This window comes from Salvia hispanica, chromosome 1, assembly GCF_029641045.1.
Source record: "Salvia hispanica isolate PSC_SH4W2 chromosome 1, Shi_PSC_v1, whole genome shotgun sequence".
Taxonomy (NCBI): Eukaryota; Viridiplantae; Streptophyta; class Magnoliopsida; order Lamiales; family Lamiaceae; genus Salvia; species Salvia hispanica.
The window spans coordinates 68562349-68577439 of NC_142692.1; the positions used below are offsets into that span (position 1 = coordinate 68562349).

The 15091-nt window shown below is 35.9% G+C and overlaps 1 protein-coding gene across 2 annotated transcripts; it reads left to right on the top strand.

Annotated features, from left to right (window-relative positions):
- Window positions 1-1989: 1989 nt before the first annotated feature.
- On the top strand, window positions 1990-7680 carry LOC125219354 (wall-associated receptor kinase-like 1). 2 transcript variants are annotated; one of them, XM_089057627.1, is made up of 6 exons: window positions 1990-2539; window positions 3227-3613; window positions 4917-5420; window positions 5608-5958; window positions 6066-6245; window positions 6354-7680. In XM_089057627.1, exons 1-6 carry the CDS (start codon window positions 2035-2037, stop codon window positions 7553-7555), a joined length of 3129 nt encoding a protein of 1042 aa, XP_088913753.1. In that variant the 5' UTR covers window positions 1990-2034; the 3' UTR covers window positions 7556-7680. The 2 variants fall into 2 exon arrangements, with proteins under 2 accessions (XP_088913753.1, XP_047977273.1); XM_048121316.2 differs by having other exon boundaries at window positions 1991-2539; window positions 6069-6245.
- The last annotated feature ends 7411 nt before the right edge of the window (window positions 7681-15091 follow it).

Here is a 15091-nt window from a genome sequence, read left to right on the forward strand (position 1 = left end):
GTGGAATAATAGATACATTTGAATATTGTTGTGATAATTTCACAATTCAAATTATCGTACAAATTAAATTGATATCACAAAATTGGATTTAACATGGCACCAATCCTTTAAAAACACGACGTTGTTTAAATTAAAAATTAGTTCTCCCTCCCTCTATCTTTTATCACGTGCCCTAGTTTTCTATCTTGGGATGTTCCTTATTAATTAACTCACTTTATTTTTACTATTTTTGGTAATGAAACTCACATTCCACTACTCCACTTCCATTCACATTTTATTATAAAACTAATATATAAAGATGTGGTCCACATCCGACTAACATTTTCAACTCATTTTTCTCTGAATTTCTTAAAACCCGTGCCGGTCCAAAGTGAGATATATGATGGGGGACAGAGGGAGTATCTAATTCTGAAAAATCAAATCCATTTTCAAATTAAATAGTTTCCTCCTCTCTTAATTCCCTATCGATATCCTCTACTGATATTTCCATGTATCCTTCGAATTTTTAAGTTTAGGGATAAGGTGCTAAACCAATATGCTTAACTATATTGGTTTTTTTAATAAAAATTCACTAACCATATGAGTATAGGGAGTGTTTGATTGGGACGAATTTTTGTTGACGGAGGTAGTAATTCATAACTCTTTAAAATGAAATTTAGAACTGAGTTTAATTGTAATGAAATAATTTTCAAAAGAATAATGAAAATTAAATGTGGCCTATTATCTAACACCTTAATTAACTTATTAAAATATAAACGAAATAATACCAACTAATTATTTAAGTGCATCCTAAAACGAAAACTTGTTGCTCTAGCCTCTAAATAGGAATTTATCACATGTCTTGCATAATTGCAGTAATTCAAAAAAAGAGTATTAAAATATTTTAGATAAATGTACAACATAAATTTAAATTATTACTCCTATTTCAAGTATCCAAACATGAGGAGACCCTAAAAAAAATGTCCAAACTACCATAAATGTGATTTTCACGATCCAAAAGAACTAGTAAAAAAAAATCCGCAAATTATCTATATTCATACTTCAAAGAGTATGTGGGCATGTGATTAGGTTTGATTTTGGCGTACCAATTCAATAAAATAGAATTAATGTGTAATTAATTAAATTTGATGAGTTGTTAGATGACAGAGTAGATGACTGTATTATTTAATTTTCAAGTAGATGACAGAGTCCCTCTTTATTAAGCCACCCTTAAACTTAATCTCTGATTCTCTGCTACTAAATTTGCCTAAAGCAACAATTTTACCTAAAAAAGCAGCTCTAAACGTACGTAGTCGTTCGGCGCAGCGCCTCCCGCTCGTTGTCACCGTTGACCGCCACACAACCGTAGTTGCTTCCACTTGCTAGCCGTGCAAGTAAGTCGCACTCTCTCATTGCTCTTCCTAGTCTTCATTGTTCTTAATTTTATTCGTACTGAATTTGAAATATTCATGTGTGTTAATATTAAAGATTATGTCCTGAGGTACTATTAAGTATAAGTTAAATCTTAATAGCAATACTATTAATTAATTAGTTCTCTTTTTATACCCTATATATGTATGATATAGTTATAATTTTCATCTGCCAACAGTTTTCATAATTTTATTAAAAGAATTCAGTTTCTTTTATACTCCCTCCGTCCTCGATTAAGAGTCACACTTTGACCGGGCACGAGTTTTAAGAAATGTAAAGAAAAGTGGTTGAAAAAGTTAGTGAAATGTGAGATCCATTTTTTTATATTGGTTTTATAATAAAATGTGAGTGAATTGAGTTAGTGGAATGTGGGACCTACTTACTATTTATGGTAAAAATGAAGTGTGACTCTTAATTGGGACGGACCGAAATGAAAAAGTGTGACTTTTAATCGGGGACGGAGGGAGTATCTTTGAAATATTCCAATGGGTGCTACTAGACTAAATCAATATACTTTAATAGTCTAAGTCGTCTCCCAAGTCAAGTAGTGAGATATTTTAAGGCAAGCGTTTTTCACTTATACACTTCCATTACCATACAATCATTCGACAAAACACATTCATTATGTCACCTCTGCAACTGATCATCTCTATCTTCCTAGTTCTCCCACCATCACTACTCTCGGGATGCCTGGACCAGTGTGGGGATATGGTGATTCCATATCCATTCGGGGTCGGGACAAATTGCAGCCACAACTCATATTTTGACATCAACTGCGATTCTTCCACTCACCCTCCAAAAGCTTACCTCTCCATTAATAATATTAAGAAAGAAGTGATTGAACTCAATCTCAATCAAACTTACATTCGGATCAAAAGCCCCTTTATGATTTCAGCTTGCTATGATCAGTCAACGGGCAAACAACATAGTATGACTATGAACTTGTCGGGAACTCCCTATATGCTTTCGGATGGAAACGTGCTCACTGCCATCGGGTGTGATGATATGGTGCTGCAATCCAACGGAACTTTCGACTACGGCGGCTGTTCGGCGTTTTGTGCTGAAAAGAGTGCTGCCGGCTTCGGAGATTGCCACTATAATGGCTGTTGCTATCAAGAACTATTCACCGGTAATTTTGAAGATCAGATAAGTTTTTTTCCTCCCCTCGAAAGATAGAAAGAAATGAATATTATATTACTAGTTCCAAGTAAAAAAGTAAATATTTCAACGTTACAATAACTCATAGGGTTTTTGGCAAAACCTTTTCCCGAATTCCGGTTTTTCCCATGAACTATGAGATTTTTTTTTAAAACCACGAACTTTCATTTCGTTAGGATTTTCCCCCGGCGGGTCAACGCCGAAACCCGGGTTGTCTACATGTCAATTTTAATCCTATTTGTCACTAAATTGATTACTTGGATCCTATTTGGCACAATAATACATACAGTCAAAATTATTAAATAACAAATGACAACTTTTGAATAAACAAAACACAACTTTAACATATTGAATTATGTTATTCGGGTCGGATTGGGAAAATCCTAACGAAATGAAAGTTCGTGGTTTTAAAAACAAATCTCATAGTTCATGGGAAAAACCGGAATTCAGGAAAAGGTTTTGGTTTAAAAAGCCAAAAACCCTAACTCATATATTTTTAGTACTCCCTCCATTTTTATCATTTTCCTATTTCTGAATTTTGTTTCTCTACAAAATGTTAGAAGTTCCACTGTTCACTAACACTATATATGATTATTTTTCTTTTTCATTCAATATTTTCGCATTAAAACTATTTCTTAAATTTAAATTTGAGTCACAGGAGCAACTTTCTTGGAAGCAAAACTTATTGACGTGAGCAGAAAATCACTACGTGAAAAGCTTTTCCCATGCAGCTATGCCTTCATCCAGGAGGCAAAATGGAATGAAACCATATTTTCATATCCTTTGTACTACCTCAATAGCTCAACGGCATTGGTAAATGATGACTGGGTATCTGCAATAAGGCCACCGGTAGTGCGCTTGGACTGGCTCGTTGGGGCTGAGAACTGCAGCCGATCTAAGAATTCCAACACTTACGCATGCATAGACGAAAAGAGTGTTTGTGTTGATTACAAAAAACCCTATTATGGTGATGTTACAGCTGGATACACATGTAGCTGCGTGCAAGGGTACGAGGGAAATCCTTACTTACCGGGAGGATGCCAGAGTTAGTTTCCCTTCTCCCCATTTCTATTCATTTATAAATCATAGATACACACTTACAAGTTACAATAGGGTTTGATCAACACTATGTTTTGTAAAAACTGATCATGATTTATACAGAACTATTGGAAATTTATGTGGAGATATTTAAAAAGAAGAACAACAAGATGAACTTTGTAATAAGTCTTGTTAATTACTACTCCCTCTATATTAATAGAGACATTTCTTTTTAGCACGGAATTTAAAAATAGTGTATTAAGTGGATGGTGAATAAAGTAATGGTGAATAAAGTAAGAGATGAAGAGAATTTTAAATAAATAAGAGTGATGATTACTTTTTGTCAAAAATAGAAATGACTCAATTAACTTGGAACTTCTCAAAATAGAGAAATGACTCAATTGACATGGAACGGAAGGAGTACTTGACTGAATACTACTGCATAAAAGAGTACAACTACAAGGGTCATTCAATTTATACTAGTGTAGGAATGAACTAGTTGGATGAACCTACATGTACAAATATTAATACATCTATATTAAAGTAATACTCCCTCCGTTCCGGCTAAGATGATACGTTTTCCTTTTTAGTTGGTCCCAAATAAGATGACACATTTCCTTTTTTAAAAGCTTTCTCTCTTCAATTAATACACCAACCACTTTTTGTCACTCCTATTAAAATATTCATCTTTCATTCTCTCTCTATTTTAATACTTACATCCACATTTTCTCTCTTCAATTAAACACATTAATCAATAACTCTTAAAACCCCGTGCCGGCCCAAGATATGTGTCATCTTAGCCGCGACGGAGGGAGTACAATACTAAGGGTTGAACCACTGATGCATGAACCTTAGAAAATGCATTAATATTCAATAGGAACTGTTGAAGAATAAAAGATCAAAAGTATTCAAAACCTGACCACATAAATGAAACTTGTTAACTGAACAAATCGATCTTAAGTTTGGCTTTACTCAGCTTGTTAATTCAACAAGTCAATCTTGAACTTGGTGACATTCAAACCATGAAAACATTATTTGTTGGGTTAGCATAAAGGTCCTGAATTCAATCACTTTCCCTAACGAAAAAAGATAAGAGAAGAGAAATTTTTCTTTAGATTAGTTAATTTTTGGATCTAAATTTATGTAGAGGAAGCTCATTTTGTTTCGAATGAACTATAAGTTTGAAAGTTTTACGTAAGTAAGTACATTTCAAGTTTTCTCAATAGACTGAACTTCAACACATCAAGTTTAGTTCTCTAACACCTCAATGCTTGTGGTAACTTGCCTCACCTCATTTGCTTCTTTGCCAGAAATTTCCTCTTCAAGTTTAATTGCCAAACGTGGATGCATGGATCAATGTGGGAAAGTATCGATTCCATTTCCATTTGGTGTGGGTCCCAATTGCTACTTGGAGCCATATTTTGAAGTTGTTTGCAACAAGGACACCAACCCCGAGAAACCCTACCTCCGTCTTTTGAACACTGAAATTGCCGAGCTGAACTCATCGAAAATCATTGTCAACTACATGAACCTATCTTCAAATTGCAACAATTGGTCAGACTATCAAGTTGTGCCAAGATTAACAATTGACTTGTTAAAAACGCAATATAGATTTTCAGATGACAACTGGATCACCGCCATTGGCTGCAATGTTATGGCTGTCGGGGTTATTAGAGAAGACAAACAAAGTTCTATTCGCAGCAGCTGCGCAGCCATTTGCTCCGACTTCTATGATGGCCGTTATTACAGAGTGTGCGATTATGGACCAACATCTTTTGCAGGAGATGGTTGTTGCAGAGCTCCAATTCCAAGAGGTAATAATCAGTTGATGTATTGTTTCTACACAGAATTCAACAGACACCATCAGTTATACATTTGACTATGCATTCTCTAGTACAACAAAATTTAAAAAACAGAAAATCACTTTTGAACTAAAATATATTAGTATATTACAGAGATTTACATAAGTAGACAGTGAAGTATGTGTTGGATCATTTGCAGGTACAACTTACCTTGAATCAAATTTGACTGATCTCAGTGAACGGACAAGTGCCAATATTTCTTGCAGCTACGCCTTCATTCAATACACTGAAAAATTAAATGCAAATGATCGTAATGGTAGGATATTCAACTTAATGAATTACTCAAACCCGATCCGACTTAATGTTTGGCCAAGCATGGCATTGGATTGGAGGATTGGAGCACTGAATTGCAAAGAAGCACGGCATCTCACTAATTTTGTATGCCAAGATAATAGTGATTGTGTTGATTTTAATGCTACGCTTGGAGGATACCTTTGCAACTGCTCCAAAGGATACACAGGAAATCCCTACCTCAATCCAGGCTGCCAAGGTTAAATCATTTGCCTCGTTATGCTATATATAATGATTTATTTGGAAATTGGCCTACAAATATAGTACTATGCTTTATCAAATTACAACTAGTGATTATGTATCCAGCAGATATTGATGAATGCGCTGATAATTCAACTAATACATGCGTCCCAAATTCAATTTGCAAAAACGGCCAGGGGACGTTTCACTGCTTGTGTCCGAAAGGGTATATTGGTGATGGGAAAAGATATGGCACAGGTTGCATTCCGCAGCCGCCATCCAAAGCCAAGATGATTATCTTGACAGGTAACAATATAATGTTCAAACTCTCATATCAATCATATATGCTGCTCATTGAGTTTTACTTATCTGTAAATATTTTGTTAATTTTCTCACTCTTATGTTTGCATGTAGGTATAGGCTCTGGCATGGGGTTTCTGCTTCTAGTCTCAGTGTTCTTCTGGTTGTATAAATTGTTGCGAAAGAGAAAGGAAAAAATTATGAAAGATAAATTTTTCAAACGAAATGGTGGCCTTCTCTTGCAACAGCAAACGAATGAAGGTGCACTTGGAAAAACAAAACTTTTCCCTGCAAAAGAGTTGGAAGTGGCTACGGATAACTTTAATGAGAGCAGAATTATTGGACAAGGAGGGCATGGCACGGTCTATAAAGGAATGTTATATGATGGTAAGATTGTTGCGATTAAAAAATCAAAGTTGGTTGAGGTGAATCAGTTGGAACAGTTTATAAATGAAGTGGTGATACTATCGCAAATAAATCATAGGAATGTGGTCAAACTATTGGGGTGTTGTTTGGAGACTGAGGTTCCTCTGCTTGTTTATGAATTCATGCCAAACGGGACACTTTTTGATCTAATTCATGATCCAATTAGTGAATTTCCATTTACATGGAACATGCGTTTGAAAATTGCAGCAGATATAGCAGGGGCGGTAGCGTACTTACACTCTGCATCTTCTGTGCCTATTTATCACAGGGATATCAAGTCTAGTAATATTCTCCTAGATGAAAAATATGTTGTCAAAGTATCCGATTTTGGAACATCGAGGTCCATTGCTACAGATCAGACTCACTTAACTACTCTGGTTAAAGGCACGTTTGGATATTTAGATCCAGAATATTTTCGGTCTAGTCAATTCACAGAGAAGAGTGATGTTTATAGTTTTGGGGTAGTTCTTGTCGAGCTTCTTACTGGGCAAAGGCCAATATCTCTTGATAAAACAGAAGAGGAAAGAGGCCTAGCGACTCGGTTCCTTGTATGCATGGAAGAAGAATGTATGGACACGATTTTAGATCCGCAAGTACGGGAGCATGGAAGAAAGGAAGAGGTGACCCTAGTTGCAAATCTTGCACAAAGATGTTTACACTCGAAAGGGAGAATGAGACCAACTATGAAAGAAGTTGTTACTGAATTGGAAAGTTTTAGGATGTCTGAAATGTCGAGTGGTGTTAACGTTGAATCAGAAGATGTGAGATCTTTTGAAGATATGTCCGCAATGATTTCAGACACTGAGTACACATGGACGAACAGTTACAAAAATGCTTCGGCATCATCGTCAGACACACATCCGTTAGTGTTATTTGATAGTGCATCATAATATAGACGCATTTATAGTAGACTCAAATAAGATGATCAAGACTTGGTTCTATACAATCTCTGAGATTGAAGATTGGAATATTGTTCTAAGTTTTTTTCTATCAAATGTTGTGGATCTTTTAGATTTTTGTGGTTTGCTCTTTGGGTTTAGTTACTTGGTTTTTGTTATTGTGTTAAATATCGAAGTTTAGAGTCTAATGAATGAATTGAAAGAGAATTATAACTAAATGTTTTTTATCTCGATTTAATTTCTATATTTGTTTAATGTTATTAGTCTAATTCACACACAAATTTGATCCATCTTATGATGTGAATAAACATGAAAATATACATCATATGATTCCATTCTCATCCACAAATAACGCTCTGTAATTTTTTTTATTTGGGGGGAGGGATGGTATTCAATACCAAGGCTATTGTCTTAGTATATGTATTTTCATACCTTTCATTAGGTAAAGTCCATTTAGTAAGAATGCGAAGTCAAATTGTGTGAAAAATTAAATAGTCACTTACCTCAATGAAAAATTATTTAAATAAATTCGACTATTGATATAATTTAATTAATTAGTTTAGTTCAATGAATTAGTATGTCATTTAATTAAATAGTTTCATTTATAAATTTTGACAAAGTACTATGGATATATGGGCTGCTTTTTTTCATCTTTCTGTAACAGCTCATCCACCTCGTTGCAGATGTTCTTAGGACTTTAGTAGCTCACCTTCAAGTAGAATAACATACTCCCTCCATCCACAAAATTTGTTCCAGTTTTCCATTTCTGTCCATCCGTCCCCCAAAATTTGTCCCATTTCACTTTTACCATTTTTAGTAGTGGACCCCATATTCCACTAACTCATTCGTACTCACATTTTATTATAAAACTAATATATAAAAGTAGGACCCACAATCCACTAACTTTTTCAACTCATTTTTCATTACATTTCTTAAAACCCGTGCCCGGTCAAATCGGGACGAATTTTCGTGGACGGAAGGAGTATTTACTAAAATCCACTTTGCTCCTCCCAATAAAACATGTCCTTTATTCTTGCCGAAACATAAGAAAATTGCAGACATCCATTTCCAATTTAGAAGCTAGAACTAGACTATTCTTAATTGGGCTTTAACAAATCGGCCCATGAACTATCACGTATTGGGCCCTTAACATAAAATTAGAAGACTATTCTTGTAAAATGCCTTCGTTGATCGATCCCTTAATAAGCCACAAATATTTACTAATTTGCTCAAAAATAAGATTGGCATGCAGAAGAAAACTGCTTACAGCTAGTAATCTAGATGCAATTAATGCATCAGTATCCTATAATGACTTGAGAATTTACTACATTTTTAAGGTGGAATTGTCAATAACTAATACGCTGAATTTTCAGCCATATATAGTTACATCGGTGTAGATATAAGTTAATTCTCAGGGACCACGTTTATTAACGCGGCAAAGACTTTAAACTCTTTTGATTGATATTCGACATTTCAAAGTTGGATTTTTTTTTTTTTAATTCCACTTTTAATTCAAAGTGGGTGCAGATTTCCGTGGGAGGATATGGAAATGATTGGATGGCTGCCTAATCTTCAAGTGCTCAAACTGAAACGACACGCCGGTCATGGACCCGAGTGGGAACCAATTGAAGGGGAATTCTGCCAACCGAAAGTCTGCTAATTGATAGCACGGATCTCGTTCAGTGGACCACAAAGATGCTACTAAGGTTTGTTGTTTCAAAAGGGCAATTTTGGCCTTAAACAAAGTCCCAAGGCGTGGTTTGATAAGTTCAGTGGTGTTCTTGGAACTATTGGTTTCAAGCAATGTAAGTCTGATCATTCGGTCTTTGTGCGACATCAAGCATCGGGCATTGTCATTCTCATTGTGTATGTTGATGGTATACTCATGTCTGGAAGTGATGTTCGTGGAATTGAGGGAAATAAGAAATATTTGCAGCAACATTTTGTTATCAAGGATTTGGGGCGTCCTAAGTATTTCTTGGGAATTGAAATTGCACACGGAAGTTCTGGAGTGTCTCTATCTCAGCAAAAGTATGCTACAGATTTACTGAAAGAAACTGGATTACTTGGAACAAAGTCTGTTGATACTCCTATGGAAGTTGATCCAAGTGTTTAGGATGATAGTGGAGAATTCTTGGAGGATAAAGCTAAGTATAGACGTCTTGTGGGAAAGCTTATCTACTTGACAGTAACAAGGCCAGATATTTCCTTTGCTATTGGTGTAACAGCCCGTCATTCTAAGGTATAATAAATGCGGCGACTGCTACCTAGGCAGACTAAAAAACAACACAACATAGGCTAGGGTTCCACTTAAAGGGGTTTGACCAACGTATTAAATGCACTATTAAAGCAATAGGTCAACGGCTTAATCAAGAAAATAATCATGGATAGATATCATGGAATATGCTCAAAAGGCAAGGGTTTAATATAAATCCAACAAAACGCATTATGTCTCAATATTCTAAGCAATAACGAAATAGTTCAAAAACGATGATACTGAGTTTCATGTTTAGCGGAAGCAACCAAGAGAAAAGTGAAGAACATGTATGAAGACACAACTCCACTTGATGTTTCAAACGATCATATCATATTTAATTTATTAGCTCAACACCGTCACCCCCTCGTCACTGCTCAACCTGCACATAGGGAAAACACATGCAGGGCTGAGTATTTTAAACATACTCAGTGGACTCATACCAAACGTTTTAATAGTTATGCCACCCTTACCATAGTGAACTCGAGGTTTAGCATATATTTAAAGAATAGCATCGAGTATCACAAAAATATTTCATGGACTGACCAGTCAAACAATACCTCCCATTTTCTCATCAATCAACAATATCATGGTGCGACGAAGTGTGGCCACACTTTCGCCCACGAGACCGGCCGACTAGCAAGGACGACTCCCGATCTCCCGTGTACACTAGCCTGATAGGGTTTGCGGCCCTACTCAGACCCGAATTCGTTTATATAGCCCTATAGCCTAATGGAGCGTACTCGCAAACTAGGCATCAAGCACACACAATATCCAAAACAATCATAGGCACAGTTTAATCCACCCTTATTTCTTCACTTTCATAAATTTGCAACATAAAGGAGTTTAAGAATAAAGCCCACCTCAATCCCTAGATCACAAGTATGTTCTTCTTCTTGCTATCACTCCGTGAGCGCGAGTTATCACCTTTAATTTATGTATTACAAGTAAGTTTCAATCATTGATCAAAATCATGCATGTTCCCACATTTTCCCTTTTGTCCATCGATTAGTTTTAATATCACCATTCAAAATCAAAGTACGATTATCATATCGCTTTTACTCGCACAACACTCCAGATTTATCATCAAATCGTGTCACGCATGAGTGTTTTCAAAACACACCCACACGGTTTCACACACACACACACACACATGTGCATCCCATTCATCAATTAATTTTCTCATCACTCAATCTAAATGCATGTGGACTCAAGAACACCGATTAATCGGTAGATGAAGAAAAGATCAAATAAAAATACCTTTTTCGATAGAATGAACGGTAGAAACAAAGTAGTAGCCTTGATTCTTCAAAGATTCTTGAATTTCAACTTCAATTCTTCTCCAAAAGATGAAGAAATATTGGAGAAAGTAGAAGAAAATTTTGAGAGAGTGGGGAGAAAGAGAGAGACGTGATTTTGGGAGTGGGGCCGTGATTTTGGTGTGCTAGGGTTAGGTTCTCACTCTTATATTTATAGAGTGCAAGATTTAATCCAACAATTAAATAAATAAAAGATTTGAGGAGATATGGTAGTTGTAGTTGGCGAAAATTTGAAGAGGAAAATAGGGAATTCGAATTTTAGGCTATTTATTTAGCCTATGGTTTAATTTGAATATTTCACGGAGTAGGATAAAATATCACGGAGCAGAATAAAATAATAAGCTCCCCAATCCATATGAAATAGGCGTGACTTTTTGAATCTCTACACAAGGATTCAAATTAAAATCCTAATTTAAATAGGATATGACAAGATATGCTAGGATATTTGAATTTATTTATGGAAGAGAATAAACAAGGAATCAAATAATATAATAAAAATATCCCTTCTCCCATAATAAGAGATTTTCGAAAATCTCCTTAGATAAATATAGGGATCGAAATTTTCATGGAGAAATAAGGAATAATCGGACTTTGGATTTAATTTGGATAATTATCCCAAGCAATAATTAAATCCAAGAAAATAGAATTCCTCCTCCAATAAATAGGAGGGGTCGAAAACTCCAATAAAATAAATAATGCTTCTATTTAATTCTCACTCATCTCTTAGGAAAATAATTCACTACAATATTATTTCCCCCGCATAAAAAATATTCACATATTCACATCACAAATCCACCATTCTAGTTTCACCGCCACGTCACATTTTCAACGACTTTGACCATTCCACGGCCACGTCATATTTCCCAAAATCTTGACTATTCAATAGTCACGTCATATATTCAACAAGTTTGACTATTCAACTCCATCTCAACTCCAAATCGCAATTAGGTCACAAGGAATCATGAAATAAATTACTCATAATTTCATCCACATATTTCATAGCATTAAAAGCATTAAATGCAAAATTTTCACATCTCAAAAATTAGGGTTAAAAAAAGTGGGATGTTACAATTGGCTTGGTCAGTCGGTTTCTAGATAAGCCTAAGCAAGTTCACTGGGATGCAGCTATTCGAATTCTTCAATATATTAAGAAATCTCCCGGTAAAGGATTATTATTTAAAAAGAATGATCATCTAAACATCGAAGGATATTCTGATGCTGATTATGCCGGTTCTAAGTCCGATAGAAAGTCTACTTCTGGATATTGCACCTACTTGGGAGGAAACCTAATAACTTGGCGAAGTAAGAAACAACATACTGTTGCGAGATCGTCTGCTGAGGCTGAGTATAGAGCTATAGCTCATACTGCTACTGAGATTATTGGAGTCAAGAATCTACTTGGAGAACCGGGGTTCACTTTCAAAGAACCTTTACCTATGCATTGTGATAACCAAGCTGCAACCTACATTGCTAATAATCCAGTTTTTCATAATAAGACTATACATATAGAAGTCGATTGTCATTTCATTCGAGAGTGTGTTTTGAATCAGACAATTACTACTCCTTTCACTTCATTGGCCAACCAAATTGCTGATATCTTTACAAAACCGTTGCCTGTGAAACGTTTTTCTAAACTTTGTACCAGCTGGACATGATCCATATATATGATCCAGCTTGAGGGGGAGTGCTAATATCTCATATGTATTATGTCCCACATCGGTTATATAACATAGTCTAGCTTAGTCTCTTGTACTATATATATATTACCTAAATAATATACACTACTACTTCCTCCACTATGTCTCTTAACTTTACTGTTCTACAAGAGAGTTCTCATTTCCCCAAGCTTGAGCGCCTAACTCTGTTTGAATGCGATAAGTTGAGGAATATCCCGTGTGAAATTGGAGAGATAGCAACGCTTCAGCTGATCGAAGTTGATATCAGGAACTCATCTGTGGTGGAATCTGCAGCTGATCGAAGTTGATAGCAACGCTTCAGCTGATCGAAGTTGATATCAGGAACTCAGCTTGAGGAATCCTTCTCGTCGGGTGTTGCAGAAGTAGAGTTATCCGGCGGCTAGAGCACGGTGGACAGGCGGAACTCGACAACCAAAGCAGTTGCTGTGCGCGGAGTCTTTTCCGTCGGGCAGCGGTGTAGCTTCGGTTCGAGATGGTGGGAGGGTGAGATCACGATGAAAGCACCAGTTGTTAAGGACCTTCTCCTTAATTGCGATCTGCAGAAAATAATAGTTTCGAGTTGTGCGTGGGTTCCTCCCGTCGGGCAACGCGATAACTAGTCGGCGATAGAATACTCCGGTGTCCAATCGGGATCGGCGGAGGGAATCCAAATTAGGATTGGAAAACATTAGTTATCTTTGGGGAGAAATAATAATTCATTAATTGATTGAATGAATGAATACAATATCTCCTATTTATAATACTAGAATACTACTACCCTAACTTATTGAATAAAAAAAACAAAGATACGAAAAAGATATGGTGAAATAAAAGATAACTAAATAATTGAGATTTCCTAAGATCTAGAGGATCATATCAGATGACTGTAAAGAATTGTAGCAAAAATGGCAAAAGAAACAATGGAGTTAAAAGGACTTATGATGAGAAGCTTTTTGTTGCAAAAATGGCAGAAGCAACCAAGCTAGTGGTGGAAGAAATGTGAATGATGATGAGAAGCTTTTTTCCCCAAAGGTTTAACCTCGAGGTCTGAAGTGAAGATCAAGGATGATGGCACCGTGGTTCCTGACATAGCTAGCAAGGCTAGTAATGCATAAATCAAAACTCGAGAAAGAGATCAAAGAAGTAGGGAGTTATGGTAGATCAACAAGACGAGCACCTTGTGCAAAAACACGATGGCTATGAACCTAATGCGTTTAACAGGGCTTGAAATGGAGGTTCAGGAAGCTCGAAACAGAAACAGAAACAGATTGAAGGCAATGCGAAAGACGAGCAATCATCCATCAGATGCTAAAAGCTCATAAGATATCCTAAGCTGTATTAAAGAGGATTCTGAAGGCAAAGAGAGAATGCAGACTTCAGTGGCGCGGCCTTTAAATTTATTTCATTTATCCATAAAAAGAAAAAGAGAGAGAGCGAATAATACAGACCTAAACAAGATTGGTCACCGAAATATTCATGAACTTCTCCCATGAATACATATCAAGATTGAGTATAAATAAATACATATCAAGATTGAGTAGCATTTTCTTTATGTAGAGAAGAAGCATAAGGGCAACTACTACCAAACAACACATAGTAAGGCAAAAGAGGATATAAACCTACCCTTTTACATGATCCATTGCAACATAGTATTGTATCAGAACATTTCCTCAATGTCAAAGCTTACGAGGTTGCAGTCAGCACCGACGTAGAAATCATGAATTCATATAAGAATCACGTCGCTAGAGAAAGTTCCTAGCTAGTTATATTCACAAAATAGTAGCAAATGAATGGAATACTAATCCATATAGTTTTCATCCACAAAGACTAGAATATATGCACAGATTTGTACCGAATGATTGAGGTTTGTCATCTTTAAGTCAAATACAGTTAACAAAACTCTCTAGTCACAAAATCTCTTAGCCCCATGACAAGAAAAACAAAGGAGGCAAGGAATGCACCAAATACTACAAAACAGAAAAAAAAAAATATGGGGGTGAAGGAGGATTGAAATTGTATTTTCTATTAATAATCAAGTCTGGATTATGCACCAAACCACTACAAAATAGAAAAATAATACTTTAATAATGAGATTGCAATAACTTACGGATATTAGTTCATGGTATCAGGGGTAATAACATATGGTTTGCTGGAACGTCATTGAAAAATGGATGACCTAGTGTCTCTCCTAGAGTTATCCTTTGAAGTGGAACTAACTGAAGCATACGCTGCAAAATAGTTCAAATTTAGGGGATTTCAAAGATATGATGCTAAATGA